The 20,045-nt window shown below is 32.3% G+C and overlaps 3 protein-coding genes across 3 annotated transcripts; 1 reads left to right on the forward strand and 2 right to left on the reverse strand.

The window, feature by feature from the left end:
- Positions 1–1,976: 1,976 nt before the first annotated feature.
- Positions 1,977–3,067, reverse strand: LOC115884807 (splicing factor YJU2). The gene has a single exon (XM_030903501.1). The coding sequence runs from the start codon at positions 2,945–2,947 to the stop codon at positions 2,009–2,011; it is 939 nt and encodes a 312-aa protein (XP_030759361.1). The 5' UTR covers positions 2,948–3,067; the 3' UTR covers positions 1,977–2,008.
- An 807-nt stretch (positions 3,068–3,874) lies between these two features.
- LOC115884814 (pescadillo homolog) lies at positions 3,875–6,089 on the forward strand. Its single transcript, XM_030903515.1, has 6 exons — positions 3,875–4,026; positions 4,086–4,620; positions 4,673–5,191; positions 5,259–5,459; positions 5,520–5,692; positions 5,750–6,089. Exons 1-6 carry the CDS (start codon positions 4,003–4,005, stop codon positions 5,999–6,001), a joined length of 1,704 nt encoding a protein of 567 aa, XP_030759375.1. The 5' UTR covers positions 3,875–4,002; the 3' UTR covers positions 6,002–6,089.
- A 3,953-nt stretch (positions 6,090–10,042) lies between these two features.
- Positions 10,043–12,239, reverse strand: LOC115884821 (protein pelota). Its single transcript, XM_030903523.1, has 7 exons — positions 12,059–12,239; positions 11,411–11,654; positions 11,091–11,345; positions 10,817–11,039; positions 10,576–10,768; positions 10,414–10,520; positions 10,043–10,360 (listed from the first exon to the last, which is right to left on the reverse strand). The coding sequence occupies exons 1-7, from the start codon at positions 12,097–12,099 to the stop codon at positions 10,278–10,280; spliced, it is 1,146 nt and encodes a 381-aa protein (XP_030759383.1). The 5' UTR covers positions 12,100–12,239; the 3' UTR covers positions 10,043–10,277.
- Between the last annotated feature and the right edge of the window lie 7,806 nt (positions 12,240–20,045).

The raw sequence follows: 20,045 nt of genomic DNA on the forward strand, positions 1-20,045 counted from the left end.
GGGTAAATAAGTAATAGGTAAACCTATTATAAAAGCAGAATCGTGATTAATCATAATCACGATTCTGCTTAAACTGCTGGACGTAAAAAGCTTATTTTTGGCAAACGGATTCTTCGAAAATCAAATTCCAACGAGATAAAATTACCCCTCAAATATTACGAAGTTATATAATAATATCGCCATATTGTTTTTTCTCATGCTGACATAAATGTGAGAAAATTTTATCCAGTTTGTATGTTAATGGGAATTCTTGCTTTACTTTATCATTACCATTACAAATGATTAATTCGACGCGAACGAAGTCGCGGGTTCATGCTAGTTATGAATATATTTCTTCTAGAAACATGCTTATTTTATTTTGTGCAATTTGTAGATAATATCATCAACACCTTTGACATCTGCTTCTACCTATTTGTATTGATTTTAGTACAGAAGTCTATATACACTATACCGCGTGCTTTTCAAAAGTGGCTCACCCCTATAACTTTTTTATTTTTTTAGTTAAAAAAACGAAATTTGGTATGTTTAGTTTGGTTAGTATATGACATAAATTAGGATTGACTGACGTATTCAATTGTTATTGGTCACTTCCGGTTTCACCGGAAATGACTACAACTTTTGATTTTGAAATGGCACCCTCGGTATTTTTTTACTTTATTCGATAGAAAATGTCACTCTGAATAGAATGAGACATCATATGTCAACTTTTGACATTTTTGTATATGGTTTATTTGAATAGTGTCTCTTTTATCGAGATCTACTCTTTGTCGAGATCCACCAGCCCTGAAAATATTTGCACTTATTGCAACCAAATTGCACTACGCAACCAAGCAAAAAACCTCACTTTACATTTGCAACATTGCAGTAAATCCCCAACAGCTTGCAATGTTGATTTCTAAACATTGTATCGTGATTGATGAAACCTTGCTACAGGAACATTGTTTTTGAAATGTGATTAAAACGTTTTTTCTGCAACATTGCAACAAAGATTCAAATGAAAGATACGCGCAACCTAATACCTGTGCTAATAGGATCTTTATATTAATGGTGGATATAAAAAAATATTGTTTTGAAAAGAAAAATATACTGTCCTTTGTAATATTATTTATAATACCTATATAATTACGCACTAATCAAACAAAGATTAGCTACTTACGCCTCTTTTTTTCTTGAGATCATAATATAGTTAATTAAATAGTACCATAATCATAATACAACCTATTTATCTAAATAATTTGATTCAAAAGGTCCATTTTACCTGCAATGACAATAATATATAATTTATCAAGCACAAGAAAAGAAATTTAAATAGTAAATTATAACACCCTATTATATTCTTTGTATTAGCTTAAAATGCTATATAACAAAAAACGGTACCATAAAGCTGGGTACTTAAATTAGGTGTTTTTTTGGCGAAATTCAAAATTTATCCATTGTAAAGTATAGGTATTCAAAATTATTAGGTATAAATTATATTTATGTAAATGTAAAAATATACTTATCTTCTTTGTTATTCAATTTTTTTAAATGTTTTTTATGATTTTTTTAAACCTAATTATTAATTTATGGCATTATTTAATAATAATATATTTATATTATTAAAATTATTTATATAAGTTTATTTAATAGAAAAATGCTGAGCGAAACAGACATAGGTATGCAAAAAAGTTAGGATGGTAATCAGTTTTTTTCTATTCACTGTGTTGCACTTTATGCCATAAGTAAAAACCCCCAATGCTTATAAAGTTTGTACATTTCATCCTAATAAAAACGCTCTAAAATTTCTATCAAATTGATTGATGATCAAAAATATTGAAAATATATTATTAAAATTGATGCCTTTAGAGGGATAGAAAGAAAGAAATTTAAAGAAAATTAATAATAAAATAAAAAAATAATAAATAATTTAAAATTATGGGTTAAAGAAATGGGAATTATATAACTAGGTTTTCTATTGACACACAAAATTTACGTTTTTAAAATATATTAATTTAAAACTTAACAGTACTTAATCTATATCACTACCATTATTGGAATCACTATCAGAATATGCACCTAGTAAAGACAATCCATTACTACTTGATACATTTGCATTTGAGTTCGTTACACTTTCACTACTGTTTTTCTTAGCAACACTGTCCTTTGTTTTCACTAAATTTACAAGGGGTTTCTTTTTGGCAGTAACAAATTTATTACTGTTCAATGACCAATTACTCGTTGATGGGACAGCTGATTTTGTGTCAACAGATTTAGCATCCAACTTGGGTAACTTTGAATCAGTCTCTCCTATTTCTTCAATGATTTCTTCTTCTACAACCAGTTTTCTCTTGTTAGAACCTTGAAAATTGACTTTTTTGATATATTCCTCGTCCAACTGTTTCTGTTTTTCTTCCCTTTCCCTTTCACTTAAAGTTGTATCATAAGCTAACAACATTGTGTCATAGTCTATTACTTCCTGTCGTTTGTTCAAATCTTTTAATTCTTCTAAAGATTCGAGTAACTCAATTTCATTTTTTGATTGTTTCGTTCTATTTTCCAGTAGTTTCATGGGATTATTGGCTTCCTCTTCCTTAGCCTCCTCTTCTTCTCGGACTGCCTGTTCTTCGGCTAATTTTAAGGCCATAAAATTTCTGGTGGCACCTGCTTCAATTTCATAATCGGTATTTCTCGGATCAGTTTTGAATGATATTTCTTGTAGACATCTGGTGCATTTGATATAGAATCTGTATATTCTAATTCCAAGATAATCTTCATTCTCGACGTCCTCTTTACGTGCGTTGAATTTTTTACCTTTATAAATATATTCTCCACAAGTTTTACACCTCATATTAAATGGGGCCATAAGTCTTACTGTATACTGTCTGTTTTTCGGCAACTTCATGCGAGGAATCTTCGATGGGTCGAAATCTGGTGGGTAATATTTGTTAAGCACTTTACGCTCAGACATTTTAGATTAATATATTATAAAATTTAGATAGAACCAAACTTTGTTTATAACTCGTTTAACTTTTTGTAGAGGTTATAAGCTCGGTATTATCTTGACAGCTGTACCTGGATAACTGAACTAGGGGGGAGAAGAGGGAGGAATTTATAGTTGACGTCAGTTGACATTAGACCACAGACATAGAGACAGGAATACCACAGATTACAATAGACGTGACAGGTGAGAGGAGAGTATATATATGATCAGGGTTGGTAAAGATATTTATTTTTCTATTTGTTACAAGAATTATACATAGTTAAAAATTAATATATTTCTTGGAAAAATTATTGTATGCTTACCGTGTATTATTAATTTTCAAATCAATACATAATTTCACATTGAGAAATAAAAAAAAACAACATTATTAAATTAGGTAAACACTTTTCTACAGGAATTTTTTACACCCATCCATGAGAAGTAGGCAGGGTTCGGAAGTAGTTAATTAAGACGTAATTTACCTGATTAACTACGTGTAGTTTTTCTTCAAAAACTACGTCTTTTCCCATTCATTAACTACATGAAAACTACACTAATAAACTATGTATTGATATTATGAATAATTTTGCTTTGTATGAGGGGTCTAAATAATATGATGTGTGAATATTATATTTAAAGCCATATTTCTTCTGTTTTCTTAAATACATTGTGTTTTCTAAAGCTTCAACTTATTATAACCTCACCTCAAACCTTTGATATTTGAAAGTTACATACATAGGTTACATAAACTACACTCTCTACATAAACTACATTAACTACATGTAATGTAGTTTATGTAGTTTTTAAAAGTAACATGTAGTTTTCCGAACCCTGGAAGTAGGATTGATTGCTAGGGATGACTAAAACTGTAAAAACTCCGCATGGCACAGATTAAGATTATTTTAAAATCTGAACGTACTCTATCTGACATTGAAATATTTGAAATTGACGTCTTTCATACGTCTTTCTTCTTTCTTTCTTTAACATGTTTTTCTTGTGAAATAAATACACGTGTTTTTAATTTTTTAGTAATCAAATAAAACATGGTTTCAAAGAGGAAAAAGAAGGTTTAAATAAATTGTGTTAGGCAACATGACAACGAAAATTTATTTGTTTATGTTTGTAGTATTCGACCGGAGAAGGTGCTCAGTTTATGACCAGAAAAGCGGCTCTCAAGAAACTGCAACTTTCATTGAATGATTTTAGACGACTTTGTATTTTAAAAGGCATTTATCCAAGGGAGCCACGAAATAGGAAAAGAGCTCAAAAAGGACAATCAGGCATTAAAACTTTATACCATGTAAAAGACATTCAGTTTTTACTACATGAGCCTATCATATGGCGACTGCGGGACTATAAAATATTTAACAAGAAAGTTGGACGTGCAAGAGCGTTGAAAGATTTCGAAAATTTAAAAAGATATTTAAATAGTCATCCGACACTAAAATTAGATCATATAGTGAAGGAAAGATATCCGACATTTATAGATGCTCTGAGAGACTTGGATGATTGTCTTACTCTTTGCTTTTTGTTTAGTACCTTTCCTTCTATTGCTCATGTTCCTAGGGATCAATCGGCTCTATGTCAAAGATTGACAATGGAATTTTTACATATTGTAATCGAAGCAAAAGCTTTAAGGAAAGTATTTATTTCAATTAAAGGTATTTTTTTCAGGTAATAAAAGTATTCCTATTATATATTTATAACTTTTAGGCTATTATTTTCAAGCTGAACTTAAAGGTCAGACAATAACTTGGATAATACCTCATCATTTCTCATTTGAACCGCAACAAAAATCTGAAGTTGATTTTAAAATTATGTCTACTTTTGTGGAATTTTATACGATACTATTAGGATTTGTAAACTTCAGACTTTATCATGGTTTGAATTTACATTATCCACCAAAATTTGTGTCAATGTCACCAAACAGCAATGAAAAATTATTAGTCGATGAAGATATCTTTGTAGCTGAAAGAGTTAATGCTTTAAATGTGTCTTTGTTAAAAACATCAGATGCAGTAGATGAAGAAATTGAGATTGATAACTTCAATTCGGAGGATGGCCCAGAAAATATTGAAGATGCAAAAAAGGAGGCTGAAAATATAAAAAAATTAAAAACACTTTTTAAAGGCCTTAAATTTTATTTGAACAGAGAAGTGCCCAGAGAACCCCTTGTATTTATAATAAGATGTTTTGGTGGAGAAGTCTCATGGGATAAGACACTTTTTGTAGGTATGTTTGTACCAAAGACTGTTTATACTGTAGTTAAAATAGTTATATATTATTTTTATTATTTTAGGTGCAACTTTTGATGAAAATGATGAAAGTATAACACATCATATTGTGGATAGACCATCAGTGTCAAAGCAGTATATTTCGAGGTATTATGTTCAACCACAATGGGTTTTTGACAGTGTAAATGCTAGAGATTTATTACCAGTTAATAAATATTTTATGGGAGAAGTGTTACCACCACATTTGTCACCATTTATAGATAAAGGTATATATTTAGAATAATTTATTGTATTGAACTTCACAAATATTTATATTTTTATAACAGACAGAGATCAACAATATATACCACCAGAAGAAAGGGCTTTATATGACCCTTCAATTTTGGAAGAACAGCACAAGAAGGATGCTATGGAAATGGAAGATCAGGATGAGGATGAGGATAGTGATGATGATGCAAAGGAAGAAAATGAAAGTCCCGAAACTGAAAATACTAAAAAGGTGAAATACTAAATTTTATTTTTGATTGAAATATAACTTTTTTGGTTAACTTTACAGAAAGGAAAGCTATCAGTAACAACAGGGGAAGTTTATAAGGAGATTCCATGGGAAAAAGATAGGCAAGAAAAACAAGCATACAGACTACGAGAAAAAATGATTAAGAAGAAACACAGAAAGCTATACAAGAGTATGATGGAAGGCCGAAAAGATAGGGCCAAAGAAATTTGGCTTTTGCGCAAGAAGAGAAGACTTCATGATGAAAAAAAAGCAGGTGAAAAACCTATTAAGAAGAAACAGAAAGCTAAGTAAACTTGTGAGCATTGTAATGTATATACTTACTTAGATAAGGCCTTGTTTTTCATGTATAAGGTAAAAAATAAATATTTTAATATTTAAATGATTTTTAATACATAAAACTCAAACAGATTGCCACCATATGAATAAATAGTAATATACATAGTACATTATAATAATACAGTAAAACAAACTTAACTTTCACTAGATGGTAGAGGTACCCTCTATGGTTTGAAAACATTTAATATGAAGAAATGTATAAATGGTATATATTAAAAATATTCAAAATTATTGTCAAGGTTTATTTTTCAACAAACATACTCCAAATATCTTAAATTAATAACATAAAAATAATCTGGTTAAAATAAATTTATCAGAGAAATTGATCTGCAAATTTTTATTTATATATTATATTTTTTTTTTATAAAATTACAAGTTTTAACAGAAATTGATTTCTATCTACACTCAGATGCAAAAAACGCAACTGAACATTTTTTCGTTAAGTTAAAAGTGTTATATTTTTTACATTTAGCACTATTTTCATGATTTTTTTAGCAAACTGTTTATAAATTAGTGTTGGGAAAATTCGAATTAAATAATTTGACTAATTCGATAGTAAATTAAAACTAATTCAATTATCTTTTTCGATATAATCGAGATAAAAATTAGTAGTATTTTATATTATATCTGTGGTAACCGAATTACAAATGAACATAAAACATAACCTCTTATGGACGAATATTAAATATTAGTAACTAGTAGTATTCTTTCGTTCTGAACGAACTGAAAATTTTCACTTAAATTGATTTATAAAGGGAATCGACAAAAAAAGGAACGATCCGATATAGAAAAATCCAGAAATCATTGTTATTTCCTATACCACGTAGGAATAAATCAGTTTAAGTGAAAATTTTCATTTTGTTCAGAACAAAAGAATACTACTATTATTTGGTTCATTTCCATTTCACCCAAATTTCACCAAACACCTGCCGAACACTAAAATTAATTTTCTTCTTTTATCTAAATAATTATTAATTGCCACTGATAAAATAAAAAGAAATACGAACCGCACGTAAACAAGGACATATCGTTTTAGAAGAAGCTTTTATTTTAGAGAGGAGGTTTTCAATAGGAATTGAAATGTTTATAAAAGGCCATAACAATAACAATCATAAACTGGGCACTTTTAAATTTAAAACTATAAATTTTGGTTTAATTTATTAAACGGCTTCGGCACAGTTAATAGAATACATTAAATAAAGAATAATATTTTTTTATTCTTTATTCAATGATAGAATATAGGTATGGCAATGGTTCAGATTTCTGCGAATTGTTTAAAATAGCCCCTAGCCGAGCACTAGCTGGGACGAATTTATTTTTAGGTTAAATTTATAATTCTACGAAATAATTCGAATTATTAATTCGATTGTGAAATATGAATTATTAGTAATTATTCGATGGTAAAAATAATTCCATTATTCCCATCACTAATATAAATCTTATCAACTTTAATTAATAAAATCATTTCTTATAAACTTTAGTATTTGGCTTATTATACAGGGTTAATTGAAGGGTTGTTTTTTACCCTAACTTTAAAACACCCTGTGCAATAATTTCGTGAGTAACTTTTCCTAATACATCATTTTTCGATCAACACCATATCTCCTGAGCATTTTGTTTTTTGACTCAAGTCAACACATCATACCTTGGTTAATTTTTAAGAGCGAAATGAACTTGCCACCAACAATTTGCAATTTTTCAACTATCATTACTTTATGATGATATTTTTTAATATCATGAGATGGCTTTGGTGACTATAATCGTAATGTCATATCGCCGCTGATTATAACTCTATATTAACATTAAAAAACCGTTAAAAACTAACGATACAGGCTTGATTTTAATAAATATTAGTAACACTAATAGAATTAAGGATATTAAAAAAATAACTCTCATAACTAAGTGTACAAACAAACAAAAAACTTGTAAAAAACACTTTAATACTTTGCATTGCCTCCCCCTGTTGCTATAACTGTCTGTAGATGTCGGTTCATAGTGTTAATGAGGCTGCAAATATATTCTGTTACATTTTCCCATTCTTCTTGAAGGACCAAGAAAATATTCATAACTTCAGCCATCTTCAACAAGATCAATGACTTCTGAACAATCTTCTACACAGAGACTACACTACTTCTATCGTACTCAAGAATATAATCACCAAAGCCACCTCGTTATTATGAAGATTAACATCAAAAAGTAACGATAATTGAAGAAATTGCAAAATGTTTGTGGCAAGTTCATTTTGCTGTTAACTAGGCATATGTGTTGACATGAGACAAAAAACAAAATATTCAGGAGGTATGGTTCTGACAGACAAATAAGGTTTTAGGATAATTTGCTCACAAAATTATTGTAGAGGGTGTTTTTAAAAATAGGGTAAAAACAACTCTTTGATTAACCCTGTATAATAAGTTAAATACTTTATAATAAACTTATTAAGTTTATTATAAAAGTTTATAATAAACTGAGTTCACGAATTAAAGTTCATATATTTATACAGGGTGGTCCGAACTGTATTCCGGAAACTTTGGGAAGCATATTCCGCAGATAAAAATAAGTAAAATAGTTCGTATAAATTATACTATACTTAGTTTCGGGGATACAGGGTGTAGAAGTTTTACTTTTATTTCGATTTATTCCAAATAATTTCTAAAGAAACGTCAATATTTGGGTGAAAATTGGTGTCTGGTAGTTTTTTGACATGAGAAATTTGATTTTGATGTCAGTATGACTCCTATATGTAGAGGGCGCTACCTACATATTTTTAACTGGTTTGAAGATTAATAACTTTTTGTCCGTACCTGTATAAAACTACTGAGTAAAAAAATATACATTTACGATGCTTTTTACGTAAAAAAGGTGTCTTGGTAAAAATCGCTGCCGAGTAATAGTTTTCGATATATTTAGAATCGAAATTATCAATACCTGTCATAAATAATTACTATACATGTTGACTAATTGGTTATTAGATAGAAATTATAAATTTGAAATGTTTTTGTGCTAAAAGTTCAAAAGAAACTGTCTTATCATAATTTTTTCGAAGAAAAATTTATGATTATTTAAAAAAAAAAGTTCCCAAATTTATCATTTCAGTCAAATAAACTATGTAACATGTATTGACTATTTCCATTCTAAATATCTTGAGAACGGTTGCCCCATATACATATCAAATATATACGGATTATCGCCTATCCCTGCAATGTGATGGAGTTGAAGCCGAGTTAGAGACAACTAGATAATCGGTCCATGTATATTTCACATAAGTTCGTCTGTTAGGCAGATACTGGCGCAACAGCGCAACTCCAAAATTCCGAATATCGATTAGCCCTTACTCTGAGGATTGGCCAATTGTTGAATGGGAACGCAAACGAAAACCGTACGAAGTTGGACGGAGCCGTACGAATGAACAGCTGGTGCTAGCGTCTAGTCTCTTATTGGTCTGGATATCTGATCAATAATTCAAAATCCAGGCTTGCGCACTACGCTTGAGCACAGGTAACTGAGCGACTTATGCAAATTCCTTCAAAAGATTTATATACCCATTTCACCGGCTTGGCTTCACAGACTGCAGTTTGGAGTCGCTATTCTTTAGTTAATATATATATGGGTTGCCCGTAGCGATTTTCACCAAGAGACATTTCTTAAGTTAAAAATCTCGGAAATGTATATTTTTTCACTCAGTAGCTTTATACAGGTACGGACGAAAAGTGAATACCCTTCAAAACAGTTAAAACACATGCAGGTGGCGCCCCCTACAAATAGGAGTCATATTAACATCAAAATCAAATTTCTCATGTTAAAAAACTCCCAGACAGCAATTTTCATCCAAATATTGACGTTACTTCAGAAATTAATTGGAAAAAATCGAAATAAAAATGAAACTTCTACACCCTGTATCTCCGAAACTATCCTTTTTAGGACATATATTTATACAAACTTTTTATCTGCAGAATATGTTGCCTAAGTTACCGGAATACAGTTCGGACCACCCTGTATACAGTTTACTTAAAAAAACAAGGAAATAGGACTAAAAATAAAAAATATTCAGTATTTTAAACTTGACCAAAAAATTTTCCTTTGCGCTTTTATTGCATCTGAGTGTACGAATTAAAAATTATCTTTAAATAAATTATCCCGACTTAAATATGAAAATATACTTAATTATTTATACATTAAATTTGTATATATTTTATACTTTTTCTATCTCATTTAAGTGTCATAAAAGTACCTTTTAATTTTCTTCATCCTCGCTATCTTCAAGTTCAGGCATTGGAAATCTTAAGATTGCAGCTACTCCAGTAAGTTGCTCCAGTTCTAAATTATGTAGTAATTCAATACAAATAATTTCAATATAATTATACACTTACGTTCACCAGATATATGCATACTGGAAAAAATTTTAGCGTCACCTCCCGACTCACGAACTGAATCCACTAAATTTACATAATCTTTCCTTAACTTGACATCATCACATCTGAAATAATCTACACCATTAATTCCATACCCCAACAGTTAAATAGTGAAAATACCTAAATAGTTTGTCGGATATCAGTAAAGTCTCTATGGCTTGAGCCTCATTTGCTCGCTCCACATGTTTCTTACCATAAAATGCTTTGGCAGGTTCACATTGTAAAGTTGTATAAAAACTTTCTAATGCTTTCACTTCACCTGCTGCTTTTGTGTCAGAAATCTTGCTCATAACAGACGGATCTTGAAGCACTTCTAATAAAAAAATAGTAAACGGTTGTAAATAAATATGTAAAAAGATACCTTTTAAAGAGTGTTTAAATCCAGACGAGGAATGGACTAACATAAATTTTGATTTATTCTCCAATAAAACCTTGTTGTCTGTTTTTACAGCCATTTGAAACATGTATTCGAAAAATTGATCGCGAACAAATCCAGGCGATGCAATAAGAATGCACTTAACTATCTCGAAATCTACATGCCTTAGTATAGCTTGCATTACTTGATCATAAAATTTGATTAAACCCTAGAACAGGTTTCAGTTAGAAATTATAAAACAATATTACTTCCCTGATACTTTTTCATGTTGTTGAACAAATCCTTTTCTCTTTCTTGGAATGTTAACATCAATTTTAGCTCTAATTAATGTCATACTCGATGTAATTAAACAAACATGAGCTAGACCTTCTTGCATAACAACAGCTGCAACATCGGCTGACTTTGAAGGGTCACAAGCGAGCTCTATTCTTTCTAGGGACACTGAATCCCATTCGTGTTTCCAAAGTGAAAATTTTCTATTTAATTCAAGATCTAATGTATGGTATGCACCCATCTACAAAAATAAATATATTTCCAGGAAATGCATAATTAAATATTAGGTAAAGTTAGAAAACATACTTTTACATATTGATTTTCCTCTATATTTCTGCCTTTCAGTCTCAACATACATGCTTGAGTGTCAAAATCAATGTTTTCTACAGTAATTGTTAAAGTTGTCCTCACTCGGGTTGATGTTGATGATCCAGTTGATGATTCAGTTTGAACTTTACGAATTGTAGAGCTCTTAACTGAATCGCCTTCTGATATGAGATTGTAAGCATGCCACATATCTTCTGGTTCTTCAGGGATGAGAGTTACAGAACTGTGAGAAAGACATTATATCAAAACATTACTTGGTTACTTTCATAACTATCCTACTGTAATATGTAACTAAAACTATTTACAAAATAAAACTAAAACCGAAATGCTTCATATACTATCTATATCAAACATCTATATAAAAATATTATTGAAACATATTGCATTAAATGGGATAATATTACTAAATACTTTATAACACAAATGTCCCATATAATACCTATTAGAATATTTATTTAAAAAAATTACTGAAACATATTCTAACAAATTATTTCTGCAATACCTTGCAATATTATAAAATTGCTCTAAATTAACTGAATCTCTAAAATTTGTTAAATTAAAAAATATCTACAAATTCTGTATTGGATGCAATAAATTTGTGTTTAAAAGAATTTAACATTCACTTACCCCTCACCCCCTTTATCTATATCTTTATGTATAAGCTTCATTTCAACTTATCAAATTTACTGGTCTCAGAAAATAAATAATTAACGGAGAAAATCATTGTTTTTGGGAGAATAGATTCAGGAATTTTTCTAGTAGAGTGCATGAAATTTCATTTCTATTTACAATTATCTGTCAATGTCAAATCTCCTATGACATTTGTTGTTTGAGTATGTTCGAAAAAATAACGGTAGTTTACTACATATTGTCATTTGAGTAGTTATCTGTGGTTTATTACATCAGGGACGCAGCTTAAATATTACTGTGTCGGGAGTTCTTTCATCAAAATCGTCGACTGAGATCACGTGGAAAAACGTCACTGAAGAACACTAAAAAATCTTTTTTTCCATAGCAACTGTTGAAATTGCCATTTATATCTATCAAACATAGTAGATAAAATAATACTTTAACCGCAAGGGTAGATTAGAGGGTAGATACTTTAACATATGACTTTAACAGCGAGGATAGGACCGGATCGGTTAAAAACTTATTTCTTCTCCAACGTTTTTTAATTGCTTCCATTTTTGAAAATTGTTGTATTCCTTTTCATAAGTTATTCGGGATTTAAATGGAAGTAGTTTGGATATGGCGTTTGTCGCCTCAACCTGAATATCATCTGTATTTCGTTTTGAGCCATTTCTCGCTCCAATTCAATCAGCAATCGACACGAAAGAGAATTAAAAAACATTGACTCAAAACTAAAGAGACAGCTTTATTTATTTGTCAAATTACATAGAAACCAACGCCAACTCAGCACAATATTTTTTCTACTCGTAATAAATTCCTTGAAATAAATTTCTGAATATTTTTTAAAGCGTAACTCGCTATGGAAAATAAATATTATTGTTTTATACGCGACGATAAAATTGCATTATCGTCTCCCGAAATTAATTCACTCGCGATTTCATCGCTCGTGAGTTAATCTTTTCGCTCGACGATAAAATATCATTTTATCGTCTTGTATAGAGAATCACTATTAATTTTTGTTATAAGAGTTATATGAAGATGTGTTTAAAATGCATTCTAATCTAATAAATTTTATCCATTATCTGACATATATTATTATGTGAATAAGATACAAATCACCGAATAAATCATTTAATTAAAGGGCATATATTTAAACGTAATAAATTTATGTAAAAATTATTCTGTTTGTCAAAATTGTACTGTATCATCGAAAAAAAAAGAAACGGCGGCTATGAAATGAAGATCGCTGTCATTTTCCATGTAAAATTATATGGGGAATGTCATTCATGTTCATTTCCAAGCCAACTGGACGCCGTTTTATTTTCGATCATACGGTACTTGGATTGCGTTGTACCAACTCATCGCGTTCTGTAAAAGTAGAAGTTGTCATGCCTTGCGAATTTGAGCCTTCTGAAAAACATTAGTTTAGCTTCCGTAAAATTAGTTTAGATCCCACACTGTATGAAAGTTATTTATTACATATACAGGCTGTTTCAAAAAACATGTGCCATCTCTCGTGGGGATAGATTCCTCATATAAAAATAAAATTTATTTTTTTATATTATCGTTAGTCCGATTTCGAGAATAACTGAATAGTTACATATGCTTATCCCTTTTAAGTTTTCATGGAAAATATCCTTGCAACTTTTGAGTTGTCCACTCAGTTTCCTCTTACCCTCTACAAACTCACAGTAAAGAAGAGATTTTGATAGGCGGTTTCCTTGCATTCATGACCATACGTGACCAGCCCATCTTAAGCGGGATTTAGTAATCATGACTTCAGCTGGTCACAACTAGCTGTTTCCAAGACTGATATGTTTGAGACATGGTGGTACCATTTGATTCTTAACAGTTGTCTAAGCAGGTGTCTCTGTTGCAACTTGTTTAATGCGTTCGTGTGCAGGCGGTACTTGCACTTCGGTTTCGATTCCGTATAACATGGTGGGTATTATTATTGCTCGGTACACTGCAAATATTGTTTTTGTGCTCAAGTCGTGATCGTAGAAAGCCCCGTCTTTTAATTTCCAGAATGCTCTTGAGGCGCTGCTAATTCTATGCTGAATGTCAGAGTCAATATATTTGCCTTTTCCGAAATCAAACTGCCGAGGTAATTGAATTCCGCTATATATTCCAGTATTTCTTCTATACAGGGTGTCCCAGAAATAAGTGCAAGTATGTTAACTGGTAGTATAGTTCAACCCCAGAAACACGCCTATAAGGTTTTTTCGCGAAAAAAAAAATAAAAAATTCGAAATTTTTTGGAAATATTTTTAGTTTTTAGTTATAAAAAATATAATTTCTTGATAATATGGCAACATAGGTAATAGATTAAATTTATAAGAAAGAAAATCCAGAAAAGATCCAGTGGTTCTCAAAATTTTAGCAAAAAATATTTTTTTTTTGGAAATTTTCAAAGTAAAATAACTCCGTTATTTTGGACTTATTTGAAAAACGATAAAGAGAAAATATGTTTCTTTTATCGAGATCTACCACCCCTTAAATACTTGCACTTATTTCTGGGACACCCTGTATAGCCACTGTTCTTTTTATAGCACTGTTACGATTTTCCGGAGGCATGACTTTAGAACGATGTTCAGTTTAAGGCCCAAAGTCACGTATGCCCACGTATACCTATGTGTTCAGCACTTTTTGTAATTGCTGTAATGTTTTTGCAACTAGAGCGCAATCATCAGCGTATTGAAGTTCTGTGATGAATTTTATACGTATTTTTGCCATAAGTTTTTTTATGTTGAACAGACCGTCGTCGAACCTGTAGCTAACACCCATTTCTCTTTCAAGCAGTTTGCTAGTTTGCTATCCACTATAATAGAGAGAGCTGCCATGAATATGGTGAATATGGGAGGAGCTAAGACATCCCTGCCTAACTCCTGTATTTGTCAACAGGAAGGGATCGTTCAGTGATCTATGATGTGACACTCTCGACTTGTTGTTATGGAAGCTTTTACACACTGTAAGAAATTTGTTGGTGACTCCGAACTTTTGCATAGTTGCCCAAAGTGCATCTCTGTTGACAGAGTCTTTTGTTAGGTCGATGAATGCTACATAAAGTTTACTCTGCTGCTCCTTTACTTTCTCCTGTAGTTGGGGGACGGAGAATAATGGAATCAACGGTACCGCGCTTGGTGCGAAAGCTTGTTTGCGCTTCTAGGAGGATTTTTTTCTATATGTGGGTGCAGGCGGTTTGATCATTTTTGCAAGAATTTTCCTCCGATATAGCCGGTAGTGAAATTCCCCGGTAATTTCCGCAATCTGATGCACTTCCTTTGTTCTTAAATATATTCACTAGATTTGCATTGCGAAAGTCCTGAGGTACCTCTTCGCTTTCCCATATGACATGGAAGAGAACCTTAAGGTGACCAATAAATTTTTTACTTGCACACTTATAGATTTTCGCTAAAATCGTGTCACAGCCAACCGATTTGTTGATTTTAAGTTGTTTATGGAGGCCTTTATTTCCTCTTCCGTTATTGGGATATCTAATACATCGATTGTCTCCTCAACTATTTAACATATACGGAGAATCATCATGGGAAGGTCGCTAGAAACATGAGAAGGAGGCATTTCAATAAATGGCCAAAAAATAAATAATCTACGCTTTGCAGATGATACAGAACTACTCGCTAGCAGTCAAGAAGAGTTAATCAATTTAGTAAATAGGGTAGAAAATGAAAGCAATCGGCTCGGTCTGGGACTAAATACACAAAAACCAAAATCATGATAGTTGATAGGCAACATAACAACAATCCAAATATAAGTCATATCGACCGCTTTGAAGTCGTTAAGTTATACGTATACCTGGGATCACTATATATTGACAAATACAGGCAGATCGGAAGAAGAGGTGAAGCGTAGGTGCAACATGGCAAAGGTAACTGTTGGGAGACTGACCATGCAAGATCTGGAAAGACCGCCAGATTTCAAGAGCCATCAAAAACCGGCTAGTCAACTGTTTGGTACTCCCAATATTGACGTATGGACTCTCAGGCAGGCGGAACGTAAGGGTATGGACACAACGGGGACCAGTGACCCTCGACCTCGATAGCATAGCACCCTAGACCCTTGCCCCATACAGCACGTCCAAATGAAATTACGTTTCTACAAGGGAGACACATGAGAAACAAAATGTGTTAAAGTGAACCTAAGTGTTTATCTAGTTCTAACATATACATATGAGATACACGCAGGTTTATATTGATAAAATTGTATGATACAGTGTTTACTAGTTGTATACCGTATGCACTTAAGATTCTAAAGAGTTTTTTGTAACGTAAGAAATAATTATTAAAATGATGAAATCTGACGTCGGTATATGAGACATACAATGTATAAGTCATATGTATGTGTGATACTTCGTATCATAGTTGTGCCTATAGTACACACATTGTAAAAATGTGACCTATACACATAATATAAATATCTATATAGACACTTTGTAATAGTGTACTGTTGTGTCTACATTCTAGCATGAAATGAAGGTGTGCGCCCGCGCGGGTAGCCTCAGCGTAGATACACCGACCAAGTGTATCTTATGTGTCCTCTCTCCTTCCTCCTTTCTAGGAGTGGTATGTGTTAGCAGCCATTATTGTTTAACATTCGGAAGCTCTATATAAATGTTCTGTTTGTGTGTAGTTTAAAAGAGATTTTAAGGTAAGCACAAGTTTTTAATTGCCTTGTTACACCTTCCTAAGAGTATTATTAATATTATAGCAGCGACTCTTCCCTTACTCGATACCTAATTTACCAAATTTTGACACCAATGAATGAAAACTCCAAATATTCTCGTATAATGATAAAAAGGTTAGCTCTTCAATATAATTTTTTTTTAATTTGGAAATAATAAAAATCTAAATGGACCAGAGAAAGAAAGATTTAAACACTTCAAAGAACTTCTTACACTGATATTCGGTAAGTTATTGATGGATCAATATACAGATATGTTTAATATTCAATAATCAGTTTCATATAAAATTTAAGGGTGAAATTGTTAATCTGGAAATAAAATACAACAAAGTCCAACAGAGTGCTCGTTGAATGAGTATGCTAACAAACCAACTACTTGGAGGGAAAAGAGGAGAAAAAAATGACTAAACGAGGTCCACCAAATCGTGGCGATATACCAGTGTTTACCATTTTAGTATGTTTTGTTATACTAGGTACTTATATTTTTAATACATTTTGATACAAATTCTGTTCTTTTACAGTGTTTTCTTAGTTCTGGTTTCTGCAGTGTAAATAATTATTATTATTGTGTTATTTGCGCTATTGCGTTTCATGATACCTATAAAGAAATATAAGAATTTTATTTTTTAGCCACTTAATCCATTTTATGGAAGAAAAATGGTACATTTAATACAAAACAAAAATGGAACAATTTAAGGCTACTTCTCTTGAACTTACGATAGAGATACTTTTGGAAAATACAAAGTTTTGCCTTCCTAATTTTTGTTCTAAAAAGATATAATTGGTATCATTGAATAAATATTTCTTAAAAAGAACGAAAAGTTAGGCATCAAAACTTGTATTATTTCCTAAATTCGTTCATAAGAAGTAGTTTTATCTAGCACAAGATGTATACGAAGCAAAATACATACGTATACACGCGGTAGTCACAACTGCAATGTGTAAACAGAGTTTAAACGTAATACACAAGCACTGTGTATCCTACGGCACACTGTGTATCCCTTACTTTGTGTATACGTAAATGATATACTGTGGCTACATTGTGAGGCGGACGTTTAACCTTTGTGCATACGTGTTGAACTACAGTGTGTAAACGTAGCATATTTACATCGGGGGAATTGTGTCACCCTGTGTCTACATCTAATAATGTAAACACATCGTAAATGTGATTTGATGTGCTGTATGGGGCGCTAAGCCTCGCTCCGACCCACGCACACAAACGGTCATATCGAGGCCCGTACATTTTCAGCAACGTACTTTTGTACCAGTTAAGCAGGAACTATTGTCCCAGAATCATAGATATTTCGACATCTTCTTCTTCAAGTGAAGATGATATTATTCTGAATTCAAGTGCTAAAATGGGGTTCCTAGAAAAAAAAGTGTCAAAATAAAAAGGTACATCCCCTAAACAAAAAGCGGATGATGTATGGAGAATTGCATCATTTGTATAAGGATTTACGAAAGGACCCGGTCAAGTTTTTTGACTATGTGAGAATGAAAATAAAAACATTTGATTACATTTTAAAGGAGCTTGGAGATAAATTGAACAAAATTTATTCAAAATAATACAGTTGTGATGATTTTTGTCTCTTTTATTCCAAATAGGTTCGCGAACAAACACTTGCCCGATTAATTTTTCTTTGTCCATAGCGGCGATTCAATGCGATATACACTGGTCGAAGGTAAAAAAATACTAAGCTCAGTTTCTATCCTGGCACCACCTACCAAACCTTAGCATTAAACTATGTGCGGAGCGAAGATCGGCGCCTTTGATGTGACCGCACAGATTTAATTATGTGTGCTAATTTTTTGAGTGAGCGAAGCTATGGGGCGATACTATGGTCAGAGCGATGGTCGGCGCTCCGTTGTGTCTGTACACTAAGAAGATCGATGCTACCGAGATGTATACATATAGACGCTCCGTATCCCATGGACCGAACGCCGTACAAACGTTTCAATTATAAATTAACTTAATATTACCAACAAGCTTTCCTGTAAAATCCGACTAAAACAACTAAAATATTTTGGACATATAATGAGGAAAAGTCCAGACAATATGGAAAGACTGATAATTCCAGGCAAGGTGGAGGAACGTAGACCACGTGGCCGCTCTCCGACTCGATGGATAGACCAGATCACGGCTAGCTGTAGTAAAGCAATGCACGATGTCATCGAGATGACAAAAGACAGAGCCGCATGGTGAAAAATCATCCATGATGTTAGGGTGCATCCACACTATCCTAAACACGGCGTATCGGCGTAACGTCCTTGAATAGATTTCCAGTAATTCTATTTGCTGAAAAATTCATCTGTCAGAAATAGTATCTGTAAAATTCATCTGTCAAAAATTTCAGCCAATAGAATTACTGGAAATCGATTCAAGGTCGTTACGCCCGCCGTTACGCCATATGCCGTCTTTAGGATAGTCTGGATGCACCCTTACGCTGACCACTACACTCCCTAATGGGGGTCAGGACTGAAGAGAGAGTATACATCGATGCTGTAATACTGAGGTATTGTGTTTAGTGCTTCCATATTGGGGATGTTTTCTTGGTTATGGGTATGGCTGTGATGCTCTTTCCAGCGATTTCTGATTTGCTCTTCTTCTTTTAGAAGGTCATCGTTTTTTGAGTTTGCGTACACTAGTAAAATCACGTGCGATGATTGATCGGTATTTTTTATTCGATCCAAAAAAATAAAAATATGATTTCAGTTGGATTAACAGATGTACAGAGGGAAAGAATTATTGCTCACATTGAACATGAAATGATAACTTATGGAAGGTACTTGGAACTAGGAACTCTCAAGAACACGCTCAGACAAAGTCGTCACATAGTCACAAGTGAACAAGATCGCTTTGTGTGCCAAAATGCTAGAAAAAAATTTCAATGTTTTTCATCTGGAGCTACAAAGACAATTTCTGGATGCTACAGGTGTGAACGTTTCAGTTGAAACCATAAGAAGAAAAGCTTCGTGCTCAAGGGTTGTACAGTAGGAGAGCAAAAACTCCATTGTCTTTCCATGTTCACCAGATCTAAACCCTATCGAACACTTGTGGGATCAGCTCAAAAGAAGGGTTAGAGCTCGTCGAAACAATCCAGGAAATCTGGCACAGCTTATTGATGCAGCATTAGCAGAATGGGAAAACATACCCCAAAACAACGTTGATAATTTAATAAAAAGCATGCCAGCTCGGATAGAAGCTTGCATAAGGGCTAGAGGTGGCAACACGGATTATTAAAATTATTAATTTTCTTTTTGTTTTTGTTTTTCGACCATTAAA

The sequence above is a fragment of the Sitophilus oryzae genome, unplaced genomic scaffold (genome assembly GCF_002938485.1).
Source record: "Sitophilus oryzae breed Bouriz unplaced genomic scaffold, Soryzae_2.0 scaffold_111_pilon_pilon, whole genome shotgun sequence".
Lineage (NCBI taxonomy): Eukaryota > Metazoa > Arthropoda > Insecta > Coleoptera > Curculionidae > Sitophilus > Sitophilus oryzae.